Genomic DNA, 25,583 nt, shown 5'->3' with positions numbered 1-25,583 from the left:
AAAGGTGAAACTAGAAGGCCACTCAGTAGAGTGCATATCTCCCACACTCCGAATTTTCTATGTGCTTAGTGGGGTTAGATTAATTGGTGATTCTAAATTACTCATAAGTGTGAATGGTATCTGTCTTTCCGAGTTAGCTCTGCAGCCTGGCGACCTGTACAGGGTGTACCCTCCCTCTCTCCCTATGACAGCCGGGATAAGCTGCAGCCCCCCCCCCCCCCCCCCCCCCCCCCCCCCCCCCCCGGAAGAAAACGGATGGATGAATGGACGGAAACACGCTTGGTCGTTAAGCACATGCTCTTCCGCCTCAGTGTCCCAACATGCAGTTCGGCCGTCGTCATCGTATTGTTGCGGAAGTGATGGGGGAACGCTGAGTCCGTGTTTCTGTGCTCTTTGACAGCTGGATTCATTCTCCAGAGCAGATATTTCTCTTCGGTTTTCATCATTCACTGGTAGCTATGGCAGCTCTGAAGTTCGCAGGTATGGACGATACAGATAGTGAGGATGAGTTACCACCTGGATGGGAAGAGAGAGCTACCAAAGATGGTTGGGTCTACTATGCAAAGTACGTGAAATCTCAGTATTAACGCTGTTTGCAAAGCATGTGTGTAAATGAGTTTAGCCCTAACCCCTGCTTACAACCAAAGGGTCATATCACTCCTATTAGCACCTGGCTAACAGCCTGCAAGCTACACTTGTTAAAAAATCTCTGCCATCTGAATTGTAAAGTCTGTTTCTATATTATAGAGGGTGTAGTTCTCACTAGGTTTTGTGTTAATTGTTGTTAGTCTTTGATAGGTCTGTGAGCATAGTGCCACAATGCGGTAGCTGCTATGCTGTGGCAAAGAGGTTGTGAAATGAGAAGCAAGTTACACCTTGAATATAAAGTCTCCAACCCCCTCAGTGATGGGACAGTACATTAGAAATGCACCTTTGGGATGTGCTAGATTGGGAGATTCACAACATGAATGTACAGCTGACAAATCCACAGCAACTGTGTGATGCTCTCATCTCACTGCGGAATGTACCTGTTCTGGCAGCCTGGTACTAGCAGGTTGTAACTAATAAAGTGTGTATATACAGTGCTCAAAAAAATTAAAAAACACTCTGAAAACACATCAGATCTCAATGGAGAAAAAAAAATCATACTGGAAATCTATACTGTTATCGACTGGGTAATGCATTAGGAACGGAATGATGCCACCTCATTTGATGAAAAATGATCAACTTACAGAGGGCTGAATTCAAAGACACCCTGAAAATCAAAGTGAAAAAAATTATGTGGTCCATTTTGTTGAAATTTCATTGCAGCAACTCAAAAATGGTACTGAGTAGTTTGTATGGCCCCCATGTGCTTGTAAACATGCCTGACAGTGTCGCAGCATGCTCCTAATAAGACCAGGGCTTCACTGAGCTCCTGGACAGTCTGAGGTGCAACCTGGCTGCGTCAGATGGACTGGAACATAATGTCCCAGAGGTGTTCTGTTGGATTCAGGTCAAGTGAGCCAGTCAATGGCATCAATTCCTACATTTTCCAGGAACTGCCTGGACACCCTCACCACATAAGGTTGGGCATTGTCATGCACCAGGAAGAACCCAGGACCCACTGCAGCAGCGTAGAGTCCAAGGATTTCATCCCGATCGTTAATGGCAGTCAGGGTGCCATTGGGTAGTCTGTAGAGTTCTGTGTGTCCCTCCAGGGATATGCCTCCCCAGACATCAGTGAGCCACCACCAAACCGGTCACGAGGAATGATTTTACAGGGTGGGGGGGTGTCAGTGGCCTCCACCTGGAAAACCATTCCTGCTTTTAGGGTTGTCTTGTTGTCACCTCTCTAGTGCACCTGTTGTTAATTTAATTAATGCCAAAGCAGCTGAAACTGATGAACAACCCCACTTAACAGACCAGATCAATATCCCAGAAGTTTAATTGACTTGATGCTCTACTCTAATTAAAAAGTGTGCCTTTATGTATTTGAACAGTGTATATGTATATGCATATATTTCGTTTTGCTGCTATATCAGGCATTTAAAACACACACACAGTTGTTGTAAGAAGTTTAAATACACTCATCGTGGAAATTTTGGGCTTTTTAGTAGACACATCAGTTTGAAAACATAGTCCACAAATTTTCAATAGAGTTGAGACTGAGGCCTTGGGAAGGCTATTCCAGAAGCTTAATGTTAGCCTGCTTTATTCATTCCCAAACCAGTTTTGGTGTGTGTGTTTGGGACCATTGTTCTGTTGGAACACCCAGCTGTGTCCAAGTTTCCATCTAGCTGTTAATTTGAGGTAAAATTGAAGAATTTGGAACAGTGGTACAGTGTCCTTAGGTTTGAAAGCCTCACCTTTACTCCTTCAAACTTAGCTCTTGTCATAGTAGCCATATAGCATAATCATAAAATGTTTCTACAGAAGGCATTTGGTTGTCCATGTGGGCAGCTGCAAATGTCAGTCGAGCTTGAAGGTGTTGATTTTGGAGCGGGGGCTTCTTTCTTGGTGTGCACCCTCTTCAGTCCATGGCGATGTAAAACTCACTTCACTGTGAACAGAGATGCTGGTGTTCCAGCAGTTTCCAGTTCATGGCAGGCTTGAGCCTTGGTGGTTCCTGGCTTGTTTCTGAATATCCAAACCAATTTCCTCTCTGACAGGCTGACAGTTTGGGGACACATCTGAATTTTTTTGACCTTGTGTGGATTAGAGAAAATCCAAAAATAAATTTAAACTCTTTAAAGATGTATGCTGCACAAATGTTTCACCCTGAGTTCAAAGAAATCCTTTAAAGCCCCAAATTATCATGACATTTATGCCCATGATGAATATATGTAAATTTCTCAGAACAAATTTATATAGAAAGGACAATGGATTTTTTTTTCCATTCAGTCTTAATCTGTTTCTTTGTACCAACAGCCATGATGAGATGAAGACACAGTGGGAACACCCCAAGACAGGGAAGAAGAAACGTTGTGCTGGAGGTTTGCTTTATTCACTTGTGTCTCTGGTGTTTTAAAATATTTCGATCTGCCGATGAGCTACTCACATGCATGCAAAGCTGAGATTATTTGATATTTTGTTTTTGTTTATGTAAAAGTTTGTATAATAGTGTAGTATATCTGTCATTTGGAATGCTGTCAGTCACACCAGTTTTAACCAGTCAGTTAAAAAGTTAAAAATAGGACATGGAATTCAGTTTTGGCTTGAATTTTATGTCATTTCATAGACAGGTAACTCAAAAATTCTCTATATGCTATTTAATGCTGTTGTGCTCATAGTGACATGTGGCTATTAAATGCCTTACTTCTTATGTTCAGTGACTTTGAAAAAGTGCTTCATTTTAGTACCCAACTTTCACTTTTATCAAAAAAATTTTTTTTATTATGTATTGTGGCACTTCTAGAAAAATTCTGTCTGTCTTTTCCTGCAGATTTGCCATATGGTTGGGAGCAGGAAACTGATGAAAAAGGACAGATAGTTTACATTGAGTAAGAAGACTCATTATTAAACTTCAAATGCTCAACTTTGTGGAAGCGTTAGACTGTAAAAGATTATAATTTGTGTTTTCTTTTGTCGTTTTTAGTCACATTAACAAACGGAGCACGTATTTTGACCCGCGCCATGCATTTACAGTGGAGGACGTGGTGGTGAAGCCGAAGCGCTACGATGGAAACACCGCTGCTCTAGAGATCCTGCAGGGTCGTGACTTCTCTGACAAGGTTGTCCTCATTACTGGAGGCAACTCGGGCATTGGTGAGTTTAATGATACCTTTATATTTAGTCTCACTAATCTTCCAGTAAATTGAAAACATCACTTTGCAGTAATGTGCATTTCTGTGATGACACCACTAGGTGGTGATATGGTATTACACTATAGCAGAAAGGCGCTTGCCAAGACCGTCTCTATTCCCTGTATGTCCCCATCTCTTCACAACCGGGCATTCATCAACATTAGCCTCCAAAATGATACACTTAGACTCAACAAATCACTCCTTAATACCGAACATGACTGTATTGAAGTTCATTAGCAGGGCTGAATTGGATGTCATTGTTAACTGTAATGAATGGTGTCCATTTGTACCCAGCAAATGCATGGCTCACTATATAATGGTCTGGAAACAAATTTATTTCCTCTTTCCTTTAGTTTAAATTAGCACAAGTCCTGGCCATTTGTTCAGACTTGCTTCTTTGTTCGAGATAGATAATGACAGCATGAGGAAAATCAAATAAACATAAAATCGTTAATTGTCTTTATATTCAAATTCTTTGTCCGAACGAAAGTCACTGCAATGTAATTGCTCTGTGTGTGTGAGTGAGAGAGTGTTTCTGTGTGTGTGTGTGTGTGTGTGCGATGAGATGTAGCAAGGCAGCACTGTATTACATAGATTTACAGCAGCCTGGGGACCTTCACTGAGGAAAGAAGCTTGTGAACTTAAATGCCTTCCTGACCCTGATGTTCTTCTGTCTTTATGTCTACACATATTACAAAAACAGTTTTTAAAAATTTTTTTAAAGTAGTGAAAATGAGAATGATTTTGTTAGTTAGCCTTCTGGGACCCTGGATTCTCATATGTGGGCATCACATTTGGGCTTTTCTGCACCTTATACTTCATTCTGCTCGATAAACTGTTTTTTTTAAACAATGGTGACTTTATTGTGATGTTCTGTAACACAAACCCACTGGCCCCATATGGGGACGTACATTTTTTTTAAGTTTATTTTCAAAGATGATGTTTAATTTTTTCACATATTGGGTTCAGCTAATTTCTATTCTATTCTATTCTATTCCAAAAATTTAGGAGAAATTAAAAATTCATCCCAAGCAAGAGCTCAGGTCTCAGGAGGTTAATGGAAAGATGCAATAATTTAGTCAAATTATTCCATATATATTTTTTTCAAACTGTTGCCACACATTAAACACTACCAACCTTTAGTTGATCTATAGGCAGTTTCAGTTGTTCAGTTTTTAATAATAATAATAATAGTTGGCCTTTATCAACTGAACTCTGTTGACTGTATTTTCCTTACATCTGTGAGTGTCCCTAACCTTAAACCTACGCTCTTTAATTTTTGGCTTGAGAGTCTTGGGAATCAGAATACCCCAAACAAACAAACAGTAAAAAAATTCTGATATTCATAAAAAAATTCTTGCACATTTCTAGAACAAAAGGGTTTTGGGTTAGGATTATTTCTCAGTACACTTATATTGACTTAGACCTCTCACGGTTAAAGTAATAATTTCAGTATGAAATCCGTGTGAAATAAAAATCAGTACACAATAGTGCAAAAAATGCATCAGTATTAAATAAGCCTGTACCCAGAATAAGTACAATGAACTGGAAAAACACCAAAAGTTAAATGAGGCTATAATTACCTGAACAAAGTTTAACATGAACCATATACTGAAGCATAATTCTAAAGTCTTACACATTAATAAAATTTGAACTTTATGGCTGCAGAACGGCTGCAGGTGTCAGAGGTTAAACATCATTAAGATTCACATTCAAAACTGATTCTGTTTAGCTGTGGAGACGTGTCACCTTCACAGCCTTCACCTGTGCACTAAATTAGAGGATTCATTCTCAGATACATCAGATATTAGGCCTTTTGCATGGTGCAGGTGTTGAGCGATAATTATATAGGATGGATGGAGGAAAATTGCTGATAGTTTTTCTCCACAAGAGGGCACAGGAGGTCTGCGCTGTGCTTTGAAACGTTATCATATTTGCTGTTTTACATGTGCTGATTTTTTTTTTTGTTGCCTTAATTAAAAAAAAAAACTGTATATTGAAAAAGATAATCCTCATTTAACATTTGTTGTGATATATTTAGTAAAAAAAAAAAGTGTTGCTGAAAAAAAAACAGCGTTTCTCAAAAGACTTCATCAAGTAGTGGCAATACAGACATTTTATAGTGCATGAATACTATATTAACATAACCTTTGTTTCACTCATATTAAATATGCAGCAGCTATAATTAACAGTATTCTAATAGTAATTGCTACTTCTCTTGTACTCCTTTGACATTCCTTTAGTGAAATGTGGTTATGCCAATTGGTCGGACCCACTTAGCATTTTAATGGCATCACTAGTGTTTTAATCCAAGTGTCAAGGCTATTTCCGATTCCTTTAATGCTTATTTCCTCCACGGGAAATGTGACATTTTTATTAGTAATGGTAGGATATTCATTAATTAGAAAAATTTACATTTAAGTCTTTTAATTTCACTTTGAATGCACATAAACATGAAAAGCACATATATAAGATTATTTATGCATGAAATATTATAGTCTCCTGTTTTGTGACCAGCCATCAAGCTCCACTGCAATAGTGCTGGGAGGCGAGACAGTGATGTAGTTTGTCTTGCCCGTGTGATCACTGTGCTCAGTTTAGAGCATTAGTCTTCCTCTCTCTGCTTTCTTTTGTAAATTAAAAACCAGTACCAACCCGAATGGCAGTTTTTAATTGTGATAATGGAAATGAATGATTGTAGTTTGTTTTCCCCCTGCTTGTCTCCCTCTCCCTCTCTCCACCTTCTTTTTAAAGGTTTTCTTACTCGTATAGACCTGTGGTTGTACACCTGTACCTCTGCATTGATTCCTAAGCGGCTTTGACCCAGGCCTGAGCCTCCTATCCATCCCCATTACACACTCCTGCTCTGGCTCTAATTCGCCCCTATCAACTAACTCTCAGGTTATTTACTGGCCAGGGGTCCATGGAACAGTTGTCCTTAAAGGGCCATTGTCCTGATATCTCTAGCCCCCACCGGGTAAAGAGTAAGGATACTTGCTTTTAAATATAAAATTGCTCAACATTGCACAAAACTGTATTTCTATTTTTCCCCGTCCTCTTAGGACGCGTGCTCATATTTACCCTGTGACAGCTCTTTTGGGGACTGCTTGTATGGACATTTATGTGCCCAAATACCTGGGGAGGGTCATCAGTCTCCCAGGTGACTTGTTGACATATGTTTAATAATGGTCAGAAATAACATACCCATCTCCTGCCTTACTCAACTAAAACTGGCCTGCTATTTTTAAATCCCAGGCCAGCATGTCTGGTAGACAAAAGAAAGAAAACCTGTGTTTAGGTGTGGTTTTTACCTTTGTAGATTTCCTCTTTCTTTCTCACAAAGTCCTCACAAATTTGTTGTTTTATTCTGCATGTCACATCAGTTTGAAATGAACTGCCTTAACTCACTTTTTCTGAAGTTTTTATTTATTCATTCTGCTTTTCAGTGTTTTTTTTTTTTATATGGACATGTTTGATATCTGAACTTTTGGCACCTTGTGTGCAGTGTCGTGCTGTTAAGCAGTGCATACAGTTGCAAAGCTTTACTCAGTCTAAATGCATGCACTAAATTTCACATGGTATTCTTGTGAAGGTGCAGGGTCAATATTGGAATAAGAAGCAGAAAAGACTCAGGCGGTCCAGACAGGGAATAGCAAGGATTTGGAAAGGAGCGCCTCATAATGTTTTAGTATCTCTATGCATTGTCTCTGCAGTGTTTTAGGACTTTCAATGTTATTCTTATTCATGAAAGACTAACAATGTTCCATAGTTGTGTTGATCCCAGTGTTGTGTTGGGAGGATTAAGCGTCAGGCTGGTGCTCTTCGCTCTCTGGATGGAGAGATCCCTAAGCATATTCAGTGAGTCGCAGAGCTGCGGGAGCCTCTGTGTGCAGATTAAACCCATAGCCTAGCTTTGTGGCTGATCATTAGATTGAGGCAGATTTGTTAAGCATAACTGCCATTAAATTGGCTGCAAAGCTCTGGTATTTACTGCACTACTGTTTATGAATAAGGACCTCCTTAAAGACCCGTGCAGCGATGCGTTAAACCCGAGCCTCAGTAAGGAGGGAAATGCATTATTCATAGTGGGAGGAATTAGATGGATAAAAAGATGTTCCTGGTGAGGATGGTGTGTGGCATCTGTGTGTGTGTGTGTGTGTGTGTGTGTGTGTGTGTGTCTGAGCATCTCTCAGTGACTACGTGTGGTTTAGATGACATCCAGAGTGGATCTGTGTTTATATTCACAAGTCTTCTTTGTGCGTGTCTGCCGGGTGAGTGGCCGGCCAGTGTCCTGCTCTGCCTTCTCCGTATCAACTTGTGAACTGAACCACGGGGAAATCGAAGGAAAGTTTTATTTTTTTTTTTCTTCATCGGGCATTTCATGTCCTCACTGATGAATGTGTTTATTGGCTACGTAATGAGAACCAGTTCCAGTTGGTTAGTCAAATTATTCAACTTTATTAACCTTAGATGAAATTTGCTATGCAGACCCAAACTGGTGTAACATGCAGAGAGTATTATGCTGGAGGCTAGCAGGGTTCAATAATGATTACAGCTCTAATATAATGGAACTGAAGTGGTTAGAGAAAGAGAGGATGGAATACATATATGTGCTTAAAGGCTGTAGGTAAAATAAAATGAAGGGGCATTGGGTTATTGTGTGTAGTCAAGTAGTTTATAGACCTATCGAGTTTACAGTCTGCACATGATGAGGGGATGAAAGTTACATGATTGGGGGGGGGGGGGTTTGAGGACAGTGATGAAAGTAGCCCTAATGCTCAGCAGATATGTGTGCATGAGCAGGCCTCCGGGGTTTGTGTTTATCATTGTGCATATGTGTGATTTGGTGTGCGTATGTGTGTTTATCAACTTTAGTGTCCCCCTTCTCCCTCTCTGAGGCTGATTGCTGGAGGACCAGGGGTGTCCAGTGTGTTGTGAGGCCATGATGAAAGATTGTGTTGGGAGTTGGAGGTTGACACAGAGGGTCAGAGAAAGAAAAGGGGGGTGGGGGTGGGTGGGTGGGTAGGTGGGTGCTAGATAGGGCTGGTGAGGTGGTAGCGGGTGGGGGTGGTCGGAATGAGGCAGAAGGGGATAGGGAGGGGTAATAGAACCACTCCAGTGCTTTCACCTGGAACAGCTCAACCTTGGGCTGTAATTACTAACCATACATTCCACTTTTGGGGTGACATCTCCCTCCTCTTGGACTAATGGAGGGGAATTAGAGGGGATCTTAAAAGTCAGAAAGAGTGGGGGGAGTTGTCCCGTTCTTCACTTCTTGGGCAAGAAATAACACGGGAACCGCAGGAACAAGTGCACTCATTACAGAGAGAGGAGTTTGAAGCTGTACCCCAAATCACTCCACTGTTCACTTTTCTTTTCTATATTTCTACAGTTAATACACTTGTTTACTCTGTAGTGAGCAGAAATATTTGGACTAGAGATTAAATGATTAGTTGACAAAAAATAAATTCTTTTCCTGTTGTCTCTCTTCTATTTGCATTGCAATAAATCATAAAATACTATCAAACATTATATTTATGCTTTTTTTTTTCCCCACTGGGAAATTTTTGAGGGCCTAGCTTCACTGCATAATACAAGCTGTTAAAAAAAAAAAAATCCAATATCAGGATTTTTTTTTTACAGTTTTTTTTATATAATAAAACTTTCCTTAAAATGAATACATTTGATGAGATCCATTGATGTGTATGTTACAGTTATGTTGAAAAGTAAAGACGATGGGCTTATTAACTATATCTTGTTATCAATGTACTGCATATATCTGTACCACTGTCTGCTCACATATCTAATGTGTGTAGTAGCTGGGATGAGATTTGATGAGACATATTTTTGGATAATATGGAGGTGATTGCTCCTGATAAGGCTACAAATGTATAAACTCTTTACCAGTTAAAATAAATCAAACCACAGAAGATAAAGTAGACAGGGATAAACAGCAATAAAGAGCATAATACAAAAAAAAATACTTACAATGTTTATTAATTGCCTCATAAATAGAACAAATGCATTTTCAGTTAAAAATACCTTGCAACTCATTGAAGTTGGGTGATATGCACTCTGTTCATAATCATTTTTTTTTTTTTTTCCTCTTGTGTTCTTTCAAGCGCAAATTCTCTGTGCTCAATCCCCTCTGGAAAGGGGATTGTGGGAACCCCACATGTTTACCCACAGGTCTTGTAATGATCTGAACTGACTTCTGTTTGCCCAATTGTACTGCAGAGCTTATTTTAGTTAAATGCTTCTTTGGATGCAGATCAAGAGAGGGAAGGAGCAGGCAGCTCCGTTTGCCAAATAAACACGTTTACTGACGAGGCTGGTAATGATCTCATTACATTGAGCCAATACACCTGTGTACGAGGGGGATCCAGAGAGGGGCAGTGGGCCAGGGAGGACAAACAAAGCGTGAAATCACTAAATCACACTCATTATTGGGGGATATCAGTAGGGCCAGGATCCTAATGTACCATGAAGAGCATTCACAGCTTAATGGACATTTTACACATTTTTATGCATTTTATACATTACAGTAAAATACATTTTTAACAATAGCTGAGCAATGTAGTGTATTTTTGCAACTTTATAAAGCTTCAAATTGAACAACCACACAGTGAAAGAAACTTCCTCTTCATCTTGCATTTTTTTTTTTTTTTTAATGTGTTTACTCTATCTGTTTAGACAAAAATATCTGGACGAGCGTCACGTCCCAGCGGGCCTCCTGTGCGCTGTAAAACAGCTTATGGCATTTGTCGATCCACCAGAGCAGGAGAAACCCCTCGTCTGACCTCTTGTCATGTTTCACCATCAGCATACAATGCTGAAACAGGCTCCCTTTGTTGTACACCTGACCAAGAACTAATTTCGTTGCGGCCCTCTCCACCGGTAACATAGGCAAGAGGGCGGGGAGTCTCTGTTACAGCAACGCCACACTCGTTATTTCACAATTAATGTCAAGCCCTTGTTATTTGTCATTGCAAATACATGGCTTCGGTGCTGCTGCTGTTGTCGCTGCCATATTCTAATTTGTTCTCCATTATGGAAAACACTGGCGTCGATTAATTTCACTTTCATGGTTTGTACACACAACCAGTCAGTGTGAGGTGTTGTTGTTTACCAGAAGCCAGTAGTCTTGTCCAATTTATAAAGACTGGAAAAAAAAAAATCCCTTTTATATGATGCCGCGTTTGGAAAAATGAACAAATACATCCATATGATTTTATTGTTTTTAATAGCAGTGTTCAGATCATGCCATAGTGAAAATGCAGACACTTTGCTTGACACTTAGAGGGTATGATAACATTTGTTTTCTAAAGCCCGCTGCCGCTCATTCGAATTCAAAGCCTATTTTTACCCCGGCAGTCACTCTGCTTGTTTTTTCTGTCGTGCTGTTTTTATTTTCATTTCCATTTCCTGTGAGTGAAACGATCTCCGCTCACAGCCACAGTCCCCTCCATTACACCTAATAAGGTGTCATATAATTTCATTCCATGCTTCACTTGTCAGAAAGAGCTTCCAATCCCACTCCAATTTTGAGTTTTAATAGATATTAGTCCTTAATGCTCTCCTCACAATTAGGCCTCCCAGTTTTGCTCTTAATGAAAATCAGATTAAGACATATAATCTAATTACAGTCCATATTAATCCACCGTCTGATACACTCTGCCTACTGCTCTGCCACTCAGACCCTCTTTGCCACAATCAATTATTGAGCCTTTCACTTTGTCAATCAGGGCATTCATTCAGTGTGTGTGTGTGTGTGTGTGTGTGTGTGTGTGTGTGTGTGTGTATACACCTGCACAGACGCGCACACACACACACACACACACACACACACACACACTGAAGTTTGTATATAGAGGTTGGATTAAAAATATGACATAACTCTGTACTCTTGAACTTTTCTGTGACACATGAAGGGTCGTAAATGTCAAAGGAAATAAAAATACGGTGAAGGAAAGAAAGTTAATCTCATAAATTAATTCAACCTACGGGATGAAATGACCCATTTAGACTTGTAATTTAGAAATGAACTTCTCTCCCTCTATCTTCAGTTTTTGTCAGTTTTATCGTGACTACATGATTTGGATGGAGCCATGAAGTAGTCTTGGACTGATAAATTCTGCGCATATCGGCGGACCTCGTTTCATGGGAGAAATGTCCTTATCAGAGGCCCTTTGATGTGCTGAAATATCACGCCAAGGTTCAGTGTGAATGTCATGTCTGTTCGATTGCTCATTTAGTTCTGTTATGACCCGTGTTTTCATAATTACTATCATCACTGTATAATTATTCATGTAATTAACAGCGGCCTCTCTTTTTCTAACTCAGTATGAGCAGCGATACCTCGTTGAGAGTTGGCGGTCAGATCCGAAACTTTATCTGTGATGAGAGGAAGAAGTCTTAAACCACAATAATTCAATCAGTTTCATCACTTCAGAGAGAAATGATTAACTCCACTAGACCACTGGGTTACTCAATGAAAGAAATTATATGGAAAATTGATGGGGATCCGAAGTTATCTTCAGAAAAAAAAAAACCCTCATCTTTGAGGCATTGCTCGCCTTCAGATTTTTTTCTTCTCATGTCTTTGTCGCCCTGTCTGTCTGTCTGTCTCCTATCTCAGGCTTTGAGACAGCCAGGTCTTTTGCTCTTCATGGCGCCCATGTGATCCTGGCATGCCGAAACCTAACCCGTGCCAACAAGGCGGTGAGCCTCATACAGGAGGAGTGGGTAAGTGACAGTCTAAGTAACCCCTTTCTTGTGCTTTAGCCAGAGACAACTATTTAAAAAACCCACCAGTGAGCCATACTGATGTATTAGTGACCATACATGGACTGGTATTTATCAAAAATAAAATTCAAATTCTCACCCATTCACACACAAATCCATACAGCACTCAAGTCTGTCGCAGTCACACTCACACAGCGATGGATGCAATTTCAGCGTTCACTTTATAGTGCAGACTCACCGAGATGGAGATCAAAATACTCTCTAGCTTCCCAAAAAGGGTTTATCTGCGGCAAAAAATAGTCCCAGATCAAAAACACCTATTTACTCTTGTTTAATTGATATTTTCTAAAAACTACAGGATTTACATTTTCTGTGCAGTCCACACCGTAATCACAGTAATAAATGTAGAGAAATTAAAACAGAGGATTTTTAGTTGACTATAAAGCTTCTTTTGGCTCTTCCCTTGTTTGCAAGGGGTTGCCACAGCAGATGGACCCACGTGTTTGATTTGGCACAGATTCTCTGATCTGTGCCCTTCCTGGCACAACCCTCCCACGGATATGTGTCTCCTTTCAGTTTTGAACCATGGATTATTGTTACTATGCTTTGTGGACTGTAATGTTTTTGTGACATAATGTTTTAGAAACTGTTTCTGTCCATTTCTTATTTAAACTGGAGGTTTTGGAAAGACAGATTATAAAGCTGAGACAAATGGGGGATTTGGGGGCTTCACAAGTGCAAATTGTGTCAAGCATTACATTTATAATAATTTAGATTTCTACTTAATCTAACTATTTAGGGCGCCTCTGAAAGAGAGACCTTTATTTGATAAGAGTGTACTTTAAAGTCAACACATTTATGTTCTCAAAACCTGCTTCCACATTTCACAAGAGAAGTCAAGGAACTTCTGAATGAGTGTCTCTCTTTAAAGCAGTAGAGAGAGAGTGTTAAACGGAGGGAGGGAGAGAGAGAAAAAGTGAGAGGGCATCTGATAATTACCTGAGATTATTGCTCTAATATCGCTGCGCTTGTGACATGTCCCCAGATTTACGAGTGTGGGAAAATAAACAAGTGAAATGTGGGTGCTGGAGCAGAAAGAATAAGCCATTAGCACTGGGTTGATTACAGAGAGCAGGACTTGAAGAAGACGGAGAGTGAGTGCTCAGCGTAGATATGAAGAGAGAAGGAGGAAACGAGGGAGAGAGAGGAAAAGAGAGGGGGAGGGAGACAAATGCCTTTGAGCGGGAGTAGATCTGCAGTGTTTAAACTCACCAAAGTCTCTAATTGAAGTATGCCCCTGGGGCTGTCAGCGCTGCTCCACTCTGTGAAATCCAGTACTTTGTCTAAATGAGTGAAGAAAAGCTCCGATCCAAGTACCAGATTTTGTTGTCAAATTGATTTTTTTTTTTTAAGCTTCACACCTGCCACAGAGTTATCCAGGATGCTAAATGTTAGGAAATTAACAAATGGAAGCTGCCCAGAATTGCTTTTAAAGAATAAACAGCTGTGACCTATGTGCCATAAATGCTAATCTTCCCTTTTTTTTTTGTTGTACATTGGCATGTAGCATATGCAGATTGTCAGCAAAATTAACGACTGAGTTAATAGAGGTTGGTATAGTTCAAATAGAGCTGGAATGGAGAATTAGCATTCCCTAAGCTCACTCTATATTTCCTTTTCATGGAATCCCCCTGTTATAGGCTAATGAATAAAAGTCACAATATCAGAATAAATCTTTTCTGCAAATTCCCCCCTCTGGCGACATTATTAATAGATTCAGGAGAAGAATAGAGAGGAGGATTAATCTTTAAGATGATGGATGGGCTCTGCTTACCTTCCCATGCTCCTATGTTAAGGTCATTTTGATAAGAGGGTATATTTTGGGGTCCTCTGTACAAAAGGTCATCATATCTACTTCCAGGTCCCTCTCAGAGTTCCACTCTGGCTGCCAGGAGGGGAACTGCTGTCCCGATTGCACAGCACCTCTGACCTCTAACTACCTGCTTACTATTACTCTGTACGCTCTCTTTCTCTGCGTGTGGGCTAGTGTGGCTGTTCAGAGGTGAGAGTGATGGCTCGCTCGCAATGCAGGGTGGTGCAGTTCGGTGTAATGCCGTGTACTGACAGTGGGTATAATAGTGGGGTTGCTGATGGATAATGGGCAGGTCAGAACAGCCAGGAAGAGCAGGGTCGGAGGGCTCATCCTTCCCAGCCGATCATAATGTATTCGGCCAAGAATGGCTACAGTATAAACAGAAGATTCCTCAAAGAGAAAAATCTGTCCTGAACTTCTGCTTAATCATTAACTAAAACGAGAATATTTGTTTCTATTCAGGATATTTAACTTATCAGTCGTTAATGCTTGATATTGATATTACTTGTTTGGCACTTGAGCAATTATATTGCTTGTTTTGTTTTTTTTTCAACTTTCTTTTTATTAGGTTTTTTTTTTTTGTTATTACACTTTACTGCTTTCCTGATTAGACTTCAGCAGCATCTCCTATGCAGTCCCAATCTGAGCTGAATGTGTTGTTTTTCTCTGCCTCTATTTGAGCTGTGAGGTGAAACCCCTCCAGCAGGCTCATTAGGGGAGTTTAGAGTGGCAGAGAGGGGATAAACATTTACCTTATGATTGTGTTTTACAATAAGCCTGATGCTGGTTGCCTTTATAGGGTTCAAAGGGGGCTGTCTTTACTGTGATGAAGCCACAGTAAAACTAAGGGAATAAGCAGCAGATGGGAGCCAGGAAAGCTGCAGGTAGAGGAGAAGGACATGGGAAGACAGAAAGAGTTAAGCGTGGTAACAGAGAGATACTTCAACAAGCAAGTTACATTTGTGGAGCTAAAATCTTCTGAGTCATGCACACCATTAAATGTAATTATTTAGCCTGTAGACAGTATATAAAAGGCATAGTCACCATGATGCCACCCACTAGTTAGTGAACTACCATTCTGGAGGTTTGAGTTTGGCATTTTGTTGTTGTTTTAAAACTGGATGTGACAAGATGCATTCGTAATTGACAGTGATATTAAATGGAATGCTAAGTCTGCTTAAAAACAGGTTTAAAAATAATGTGCTTACAGAATAGAATAAACATCCACCTCCTTAGAATATCTTTTACTATAACCGAAGGCTGAGAAAACGGTCCCCATCTGTCATTCAAAGCAGAATTTCTCCTAACAATGCCTGGATAGAATTTATAAATGGTACGCTTGGAAATAAAAATACCTCCTGTACTGTGCTGAAGGGAAATGGCTACAGACACTGAAGCCATTTTTTATGTACCAGCTGTAAAATTTGCTGTAAAATTTGTTTCTTAATATGGGAGACACTGGGGATCGACTTTCTTTTTGGATTCAGCGCCAAGAGGCCATTTGAGGAACTGCAGCTTTTTGGCACTTCCACATTGGCTTAATTTTCCACCCTGGAGATTGCTGCTTGGTTGCATCTTAGTATTCAATTCAATTCAATTCAATTTTATTTATATAGCGCCAAATCACTACAAACTGTCGCCTCGAGGCGCTTTGTATTGTGGGTAAAGACCCTACAATAATACAGAGAAAACCCAACAGTCAAAACAACCCCCTTTGAGCAAGCACTTGGCGACAGTGGGAAGTAAAAACTCCCTTTTAACAGGAAGAAACCTCCAGCAGAACCAGGCTCAGGGAGGGGCAGTCATCTGCCGCGACCGGTTGGGCTGAGGGGAGAGAAAAGACATGCTGTGGAAGAGAGCCAGAGATTAATATCAATTAATGATTAAATGCAGAGTGGAGTATAAACAAAGTAAATAAGGTGAATGAAAAGAAACAGTGCATTATGTGAACCCCCCAGCAGCCTAGGCCTATAGCAGCATAACTAAGGGATGGTTCAGGGTCACCTGATCCAGCCCTAACTATCGGCTTGATCATAAAGGAAAGTTTTAAGCCTAATCTTAAAAATAGAGAGGGTGTCTGTCTCCCGAATCCAAGCTGGAAGCTGGTTCCACAGAAGAGGCGCCTGAAAGCTGAAGGCTCTGCCTCCCATTCTACTCTTAAGTATCCTAGGAACCACAAGTAAGCCACCAGTCTGAGAGCAAAGTGCTCTGTTGGGGTGATATGGGACTATGAGGTCTTTGAGATAAGATGGTGCCTGATTATTCAAGACCCTGTATGTGAGGAGAAGAATTTTAAATTCTATTCTAGATTTAACAGGGAGCCAATGAAGAGAAGCCAATATGGGAGAAATCTGCTCTCTCTTTCTAGTCCCTTTCAGTACTCTAGCTGCAGCATTTTGGATCAGCTGAAGGCTTTTCAGGGAGCTTTTAGGACAGCCTGATAATAATGAATTACAGTAGTCCACCTTAGAAGTAATAAATGCATGAATTAGCTTTTCAGCGTCACTCTGAGAAAGGATGTTTCTAATTTTAGAAATATTGTGCAAATACAAAAAAGCGGTCCTACATATTTGTTTAATATGTGCATTGAAGGACATATCCTGGTCAAAAATGACTCCAAGATTTCTCACAGTGTTACTGGAGGCCAAAGTCATGCCATCCAGAGTAAGTATCTGGTTAGACACCATGTTTCTAAGATTTGTGGGGCCGAGAACAAGAATTTCAGTTTTATCTGAATTTAGAAGCAGGAAATTAGAGGTCATCCAGGCCTTAATGTCTTTAAGACATTCCTGCAGTTTAATTAATTGATGTGTGTCATCTGGCTTCATTGATAGGTAAAGCTGAGTATCATCTGCATAACAATGAAAATTGATGCAGTGCTTTCTAATAATACTGCCTAAGGGAAGCACGTATAATATAAATAAAATTAGTCCTAGCACAGAACCCTGTGGAACTCCATAATTAACCTTAGTGTGTGAAGAAGACTCCCCATTTACATGAACAAATTGGAGTCTATGAGATAAATATGATTCAAACCACTGCAGTGCAGTACCTTTAATACCTATAGCAAGCTCTAATCTCTGTAATAAAATCTTATGGTCAACAGTATCAAAAGCTGCACTGAAGTCCAACAGGACAAGCACAGAGATGAGTCCACTGTCAGAGGCTGTAAGAAGATCATTTGTAACCTTCACTAATGCTGTTTCTGTACTGTGATGAATTCTGAAACTTGACTGAAACTCTTCAAATAAACCGTTCCTCTGCAGATGATCAGTTAGCTGTTTTACAACTACTCATTCAAGAATCTTTGAGAGAAAAGGAAGGTTGGAGATTGGCCTATAATTAGCTAAGACAGCTGGGTCAAGTGATGGCTTTTTAAGTAGAGGTTTAATTACAGCCACCTTGAAGGTCTGTGGTACATAGCCAACTAATAAAGACTGATTGATCATTTTTAAGATTGAAGCATCAATAATTGGAAAGACTTCTTTGAACAGTCTAGTAGGAATGGGATCTAATAAACATGTTGCTGGTTTGGAGGAAGTAACTATTGAAGTTAACTCTGAAAGACCAATTGGAGAGAAAGAGTCTAAACAAATACCAGCAGTACCAGCAGTGCTGAAAGCAGTATTGTCATCTAGGTTTTTTCCAGAGAGCCTTATCATTCAAATTTCAAATTTCAAAGTGCTGCAGCTCTTGGCTCTTGCCTGACACTACAATGACATACTCTCTTTTCAATAGCTTTTTACCTACCCATCTCCTATTCCAGTCACAGTATAAACAGGTTAAGTTGCTGGTTAACAACTAAAGTGTTGTCTGCATGCCAGAGATGTATTTTTCCTGATTGCCTTTAAATTTATGCTTATCTTTGATTCCAGTGTCTCCCTCAGAGAGCTGTAATGGACTCCCTTGAGCTGTAGACCATTGCTTGGTGGGCCAACCAAGGCCCTTGGCCCCTGAGTAGAATATAACATACACATACACATGGCTAGGTCTTATTTTGTAATTTTTCCTTTTTTTTTAAATCTAAAATGCTCATTTCCCTCACTGCCCCTTTCTACAACACATGCTAATGAGATGCTTTGTAAGGGCGTTAATTAGAGAGTTAGTCACTGATTGCTGTGCTTGTTTTTGTTGTGTGTGCGTGTGTCGGGGTGGGAGGGGGGGGGGGGGGGGGGGTGTTAATATGGCTGTGTGCCGCTGAGGAGAGGTTCTGTCAGGGTCTGCTCTGGAACCAATTAGGCTAAAGCCTAGTGTCCACTGAGGCTGCTGGGGGGAAAAAAAAAGCCTGCTGCTTGCAATGTCAAACAGCAACATTAACACAGGCCAGAGAGGAAGAGCAAGACAGGCGGAGAGCTGATAAGCAGCGGTCATTTATACAGACAGGCAGACAGCCTAAAACACAGACAGTCCTTGGGTGAATATGAAAATCAGGCAGAGAATGCACTCATAACCCTCTACCACAAACTGCTATCTTTACCATTGTTATCAGGCCTTTGGATCTATAGAGATATATATGTAGATATGTTTTTTTTTGTTGTTTTTTTTTTTTTATTTGCTTCCTGCTGTAGGATAAATTAAGATCCAAATCAATGACACACAATGTTCCTTTCCAACCATCTATTTCAGGTGGAGTAACTGGATTTTTCTTTTTTTTTTTTTTTTTTAAACAAAGCAGAAATGGAAAAGATTTTGAAAGACAGACAGAAAGAAGGCAGTCCAACCTTGATGTCAGTACATAAAGCTGTGTTCCCATACCTTCCTGATGCACCTTCTCACCGAGGCGCACTGGCTTCTCCCTGCTGGTGGCTTATGATTTATAAGATAATGCCACATGTTTATGCGTCATGGCCTACATACAGCAATATGAGGTGGCAAAGTTCTAGACGAGGGAAGTAGATGCAGGGGAGTAGATGTCATTGCAGGGAAGTAGATTTCCTCTCGAAATCTACTTCCCTGCACGACTGTGTATGTTGGGATACATGCATGCTTTCAAACCCTTTGCTGTCACCCCCACTCTGCTTTTAACCTGAATCACACTGGCCTGGAAACTTGTGCGTGTGTACTGCATAACCTCCTGTGTCAGTCTGACAGGACAGGCCCTGCGCCCCGCTGGCCACCATGACATACCACGCTATAGCCAGGCTTCTCTCGTTTGGGCCAACATGAACTGACACATGTGAAATGCTGACCTGGTCCGTCGCAGACCCTCCAGCGCCTCAGGATGCTGCTCTTTTAGTCAGTGTTCTTCACTTCTCCCTTGCACCATGCCCCCGCCCCCCATTCTTTTTAGAAGGGCCTCAAAAGTCTTGAACCCTCCTCACTTACCTTTCAGACCCCTACCACTTTTTCCTCTTTTTTTTTTTTTTTTTATCTTCCTAAATGATTAAGGAAATTGCAGCCCATTTCCCAGGTCAGTGAGCAGGGCTGTAGCACTCTCTTCTGCTCCCAGAGTAACCAGTATATCATAATTAATCATTTTCAGATCTTCTATCTTGCAGATGTGACTTAACACTGGTACACTGGTATCCACATATCAAGCTCTTCTGGGAGGATACCGATTAAGGATGGACGTTTCAAGCAAAAACACTGTTCATTTTTTACTGGGGAATTAGTAGACTCTGACATGCACAGATGTGGTAGACGTGCACGATGCCTATTATCTAATTTTACCATGTGGACCTCATTTTGGTTTCTGTTACTGAAGGAGCTCTGTGCAGCTGTAGTCGTCTTTGTGTTTTCAGCTTTCTTCAGTTTGTAAAATTGTGTCAAATTACAACGCACAGCACACACATTACTGGTTTGATGTTGGGTTGTTAGCAACATGGTTTTTTTTTGCTTTTTTTTTTGGTGTTTAGTGGTCAGCTTCTAAGTAGTAGAACAATATTACCAGATGTTGATTAAAAACAAGTGATATTAAATATTTTAGGAAAAGAAATGATTGCAAAATATATTTATTTTAAAAACAATTAAAGACAGAAATAGACAATTTGAAAATCACGACCATCCCAACCAGCAGCTGAGAGGCGTAATTCCTCCAGCTTGTCCCATCTGCCATGCCTCTCCACTTGTTTTTATATGCCTGAAAGACCTCACCTGGGAAGCCCTCTAGACAGACACTGGAACCACCTCAGCGGGCTCCCTTTGATGTAAAAGGCTTTACTTGGAGCCTATCCTGAAAGGGTGAGGATCTCAGCCTATCTCTCAGGGTAAGCTCAGACACCACTTGGGGGAAGCTCATTTCCACCACTTATTCTACCAGTCAATACCCACAGCTCATGGATATGGGTGATGGTAGAAATGTGGATAGACTGGGAAATGAACTTTTCACCACAACGCACAGCATCTGCATCCCTGGAGATGCTGTACCAATCTATCTGTCATCACTCCCTCCATTCTTTCCATATTTGTGTACAAGACCAAAAGATGCTTGAACTTATTTTCTTTCTTTCTCACATAAAAATGAGGCAATTTCTTCAGTGTGGGGTTTTGCTTACATATCACTGTAGAAGCTCAGATAAATCCAAAGGTGACTGTGGCTGGTGATGTCAAGACTTGTACTTAAATAGCCCCTTAGATTGTCTCTAGACCATAGCAAGATTACACCTGCACCTCCCTCTGCTCACCCAATCCTCTCCTCAGGTGCATCCACTAAATCACAGAGGTAGAGGTGGTTCTCTTTTATTTCCAGGATTGTACAAATCGTTCTGTTTCTTTGCATGTTAGCAGCATGAATCTGCCTCTCCAGGGAGACATTCTCATCTCTCTTTATTTGCTTATTTGCTTGTTTTTCTACTTGAACTCTGCATGTGAATAAGGATCCCCAGTCCCATGCCTTTAACTACTCTCTACGTCAGCTTGAGAGCAGAAAGGATGGATTGAATTAAGGTGTACCCATGATATGTAAATTTGATGAGGAGACCCCCCCTTTTTACTCAAATTTATTCTCCAACAAGTGACCATACAGGGCTAAGGAGCAGCAATAGGAGTTACTGTAATATACTGTACCACTGAGGATTTCTTTGTATTACACAGGTGACGGTTCCAGTGTAGCTTGTGGGAATACTAAAGGAGGCTTTGTGTAGTATAGACTGTTAGTACATAACTGTAAGAGTTGAATGCCTTGAAGTTTTAAGGTAGAAACCATTTTGTGCATGTGTGTGTTTGATTGTGCATCTTTGCAATACACTCCTCAAGTTCAGTATGTATGTGCACACACATGAACACTGCGCACACCCATCCGCATGGTGTGTATTTAAATGCTTGATTATGCATTTTGCATAGCTTTGGGACATGCATCACTCTTCCCAGACTGCTAATAAAGTGACCAGGGAGATGGGGAACCTAAATGAATCCTAAAGTGCCTGGCTTGCATTCCTCACTCTCTCTCTCCCTCAGCGCTCTGCTTAGTTATTCCAGCCCACCGTGAAAAGCTGTGTGCCGCTCAGCTCTGTTCCTCCTTATGTCTGTCTGCCGTAGCCAGGTGCTCTGTCTCCTGAAGAGGTGTGGCCTGCTCCTAATTGCCTGGACCACAGTGAACTATGGGCAAATGCTTTGTGTGAAGGAGCACCGTGGAGGAATAATTTTGAATAAATCACATAGTTAGCCGGTTGATATTTTCTGCTAAATAAGCAGTTCGGCAGCCGTCTCACAAGGAGGTGTGAGCGTTAGAATGATGGGTCACTTGCCATAGGTCATGTTGGGGAGGATTTAAATGATTTAAATGATGTCACTGCCACTGAAGGGGACGGGTTCAGGAAGGATGTGTAAGGCAGCACCTCTTTGTTGTTTGAACCTGACAGATTTTCATCCTTCTCTCTTTCACTTTTCCCTCTGAAGGAAGACCCATAGCCCTGGGATGAGGGCTTCTTATGATGAGAGAGGTGAGAGGTTGCTTGGATGTCTTTCACGCTTTCTCTCTCTCTTTTTCTGTCTGCCAGCAGAGAATGTTTTTATTGAAGTCTGAGAAGTGCTGACCACAGAGAGACACGTCCAGTGCACACTCTGTTTTAAATCAAGAGATGAGCCAATTGTAATAGGGTGCAGCCAAATAGACCGAGGCTTAGTTGATGTCTGCCAAACAAGCAAACATAGTAATGTTGAATGCAGAAGCCATCTGGCAACTGGCTATAACATTTATCTGCCATTACCCTGAGCTTTTTTTTTTTTTTTAGCATCTTTAGCACAGTTTGAAATTACCATAAGCTCTCAGATCCCAAGATAAAGTTCATAGGAGATGCAATAGGCTAATTAGCTGTAATTCTGTGTTTGATGTCTCTGTGAGATTGATATAGTTGTATGCTGTCTCTCACCATCATGAGATGGGAACCTAATGAGTGTGTTCAATGCCCTACAATGTCTGGTTGCATTTCACATATGAGACAGAGGGGGTAGGGTCGGGGGGGGGGTGCTGTAAATGTTTGTAGCCTGTTTTGGTTTGTGTTGGTTAAGAAGGACATTGGGATTGTCCACTAATGAACAGACAAGTGTGTCACAGCAAGTCAGCAACTGCCTTCTCTGACTATAAGTCACAAATTTCAACGTCAGACTGGTCATGAATCTCCAACAGCCTCAAAGCTCTCCAAAACAAAAAAATTATTTTTTTTAAAACTGGATGAGATGGAACCTTTTTAAAGATGTTAAAGATTTTAAAGATGTGCCCTTCACACACCTAGAAATCTTAATAAATATATATATATATATATATATATATATATATATATAATTTTGTTTATTTTGAATTATTTAATTTCTCCACACTATATGGAGTTGGATTTCGGTGCAGAACTCTGCAAGTCATCTTTTTTTGACTGTGTAAAGTGTTTTCTGCTGATATGGCTGTGTCGCTGAGCCTTTGACTTGTGTTTATAGGGTATATCCTGCAGTCTGGTCTCATGGAATTGATACCCGTGAACTGCTCCAGGCATCCAAATAATCCTGCCCCAGGCATGGCTATCATTATTTTCTGGGAAGTTGTTTGTGTGCTTGTGTGCATGTGCACTTGTAAGTATGTATGTCTGCATGTTTGTATGTGCTTTGACACGGAGTTAACACTGGTTTACAGCTTAATCAGTCTGTGTAACTGGATGCATATTTATCAGAGAGAAAATTCATGCTCAAAGAATTAGACCTTAGCCTATACATCATTATCAAACACACACCCACCCACACACGCATGCCCTTCAAAACACACACACACACACACACACACACACACACACACACACACACACACACACACACACACACACAGAGATCCACATTTCATTAGAGAGGCAGATTCAGGCAGCAATAGATTAAAAACAACGTGTGTTTTTACAGGTCCATAAATCAAGCACGGGACGAGGGGGATTCATTTAGAGAACACCAGAGTTGTGGCGTAGTTGCCCTCACGTGACTAATGCTCAGCTGCGATACTTTGATACACTGCCTTTTTATTAGTTTCATTCTCTCTTGCCCCATACCAACGATTATCTCTCAGCTCACATCTGACTCGTGGGCTACGTTATATGTTGTGTTCATTTTGGTGATGAAAGAGCCAGCATCATTCTGACGCATGATTAAGCCTACATACTTGCATGTGATTAGGCCTACAGTACAGATTTCTCAGATTCATTGTCTGTGATTGTTTTTTTGTGTCTGCAGCTCAAACAAACCACTGTGTTACTATATTTTACTGCTGTTCAGAGGGAAAAGTCAGGTCATATCCTTTATTCTCTTCATCCAGCAGACTCACCTGTGGGAATGTTAGTTGATGAGCATTTAACATTTGGACTGTTCAGACACAGAAAACTTTACCACTGTTTTCATGGTTTGCTTTGTTGATGAGTGATGGTCTGCAGTAAATATAACACCCACACATTCACCACTGCTTCATCTGTCATACAGCTATTGTCTCACTTACTCTAAGGTTTAGCTGTTTGGTCATGTGTGTCTGTGTTTGTGGATGTGTAGCCCTCATTTTCAGCATGAGTCTGACACATGGCTAGTGAGCTAGTGTAATTTCCCCCTGCACTAAAACCCCCAACAAGTGGCACCAGGGGAGAGAGGAGCATATTACAAGTTCAAGCGCCTATGCTTTCCTTTACCTCAGAGAACTACAAGCGCTCCTGACCTGTGACCAGGCATAGCCTGTGTGTGTGTGTGTGTGTGTGTGTGTGTGTGTGTGTGTGTGTGTTGAGGGAGGCTCAAAGGTGTCCAAGCTACCTTGCTGTTCTTTCAAAGTGTAAAGCATTTATTAGGGTCCAAACCTGTTTGGGGGGCCGCAGGGCAATATTATTTCACGTGTTCCAATTGAGAGGTGTGTGTGTGTGTGTGTGTGTGTGTGTGTGTGTGTGTGTGTGTGTGTGTGTGTGTGTGTGTGTATCAACTTTTTAGATAACCAGCTCTATATAGAAACAGGTTAGAAGGTGAACAGGTTTGGTAAATATATCAAATAACTCTGTAATAAAACCTGCTGTAAGCCAGTGAACACAGTTTGACCTTTGACATCCAGCTCCCTTGGTCAGTGTTACATGTAGACCACATGCAGCTCTGCTGATTAATTCAGTTGTGGAACATGAAGAGGAAGAGGGACTCAAACTTTGGCTGAAACTTTTTGTTCTGTCTGTCATAATAGATGGACTTTATCCCTGAAAGGGGAAAGTTATTAAATATGAAATCCTAAGTCTATTTAAGTAACTGTTTGTGAAGACTTTCTTCCAAATACTAATTATCCACTCATAGCTTAGTGACTACAATTTAAATAAACCACTGTGTCACAGTAGGCCTGTCAAGCTAGATTCAGCTGGAGACAGTAACACATCAGCTAGATAGTCCATTTCCATTTAACTAATGGATATAATGTTATGAATTAACTAATAAAATCTTCTGTCAAATTTTAAATTGTATAAGTTCTTAATATTGGCATTATTTCTGTATTGACAGGTAGAGTGTTACCTATTTTGAACAATTAAAATAAATATTTTATAAAGACTGCTTTGAAATCACAGATCCCAAAGTAGAAATTTGGTGCAACTAAACTGATAATTTTCTGAGCAATCATCTGCCTTTTTTTCAGTTTTGGATCTATGGGCATGTCTGCATTATAGCCGCGCATGGACAAGAAAGGCAAATTTTGAGACTTCATAAAGAAGGAAAAAGATACAGCGAGATTGGTGACCAACTAAAAAGTGGAAATGGCG

The 25,583-nt window shown here is 40.6% G+C and overlaps 1 protein-coding gene across 1 annotated transcript in view; it reads left to right on the top strand.

The window, feature by feature from the left end:
- The first annotated feature begins 342 nt into the window (after window positions 1–342).
- wwox (WW domain containing oxidoreductase) overlaps window positions 343–25,583 on the top strand; it is a 135,067-nt gene continuing 109,826 nt past the window's right edge. Inside the window, exons 1-5 of the mRNA XM_030731489.1 lie at window positions 343–565; window positions 2,911–2,975; window positions 3,425–3,482; window positions 3,578–3,747; window positions 12,424–12,530. Of these exons, the coding sequence (XP_030587349.1) occupies window positions 459–565; window positions 2,911–2,975; window positions 3,425–3,482; window positions 3,578–3,747; window positions 12,424–12,530 (507 nt within the window). The 5' untranslated portion in view covers window positions 343–458. The remainder of the gene's footprint in view (window positions 566–2,910; window positions 2,976–3,424; window positions 3,483–3,577; window positions 3,748–12,423; window positions 12,531–25,583) is intronic.

Source organism: Archocentrus centrarchus, chromosome 6 (genome assembly GCF_007364275.1).
Source record: "Archocentrus centrarchus isolate MPI-CPG fArcCen1 chromosome 6, fArcCen1, whole genome shotgun sequence".
Classification (NCBI taxonomy): Eukaryota; Metazoa; Chordata; class Actinopteri; order Cichliformes; family Cichlidae; genus Archocentrus; species Archocentrus centrarchus.
The sequence above is the reverse complement of the archived record's forward strand: the minus strand, read 5'-3'. Positions and strand labels throughout refer to the sequence as shown.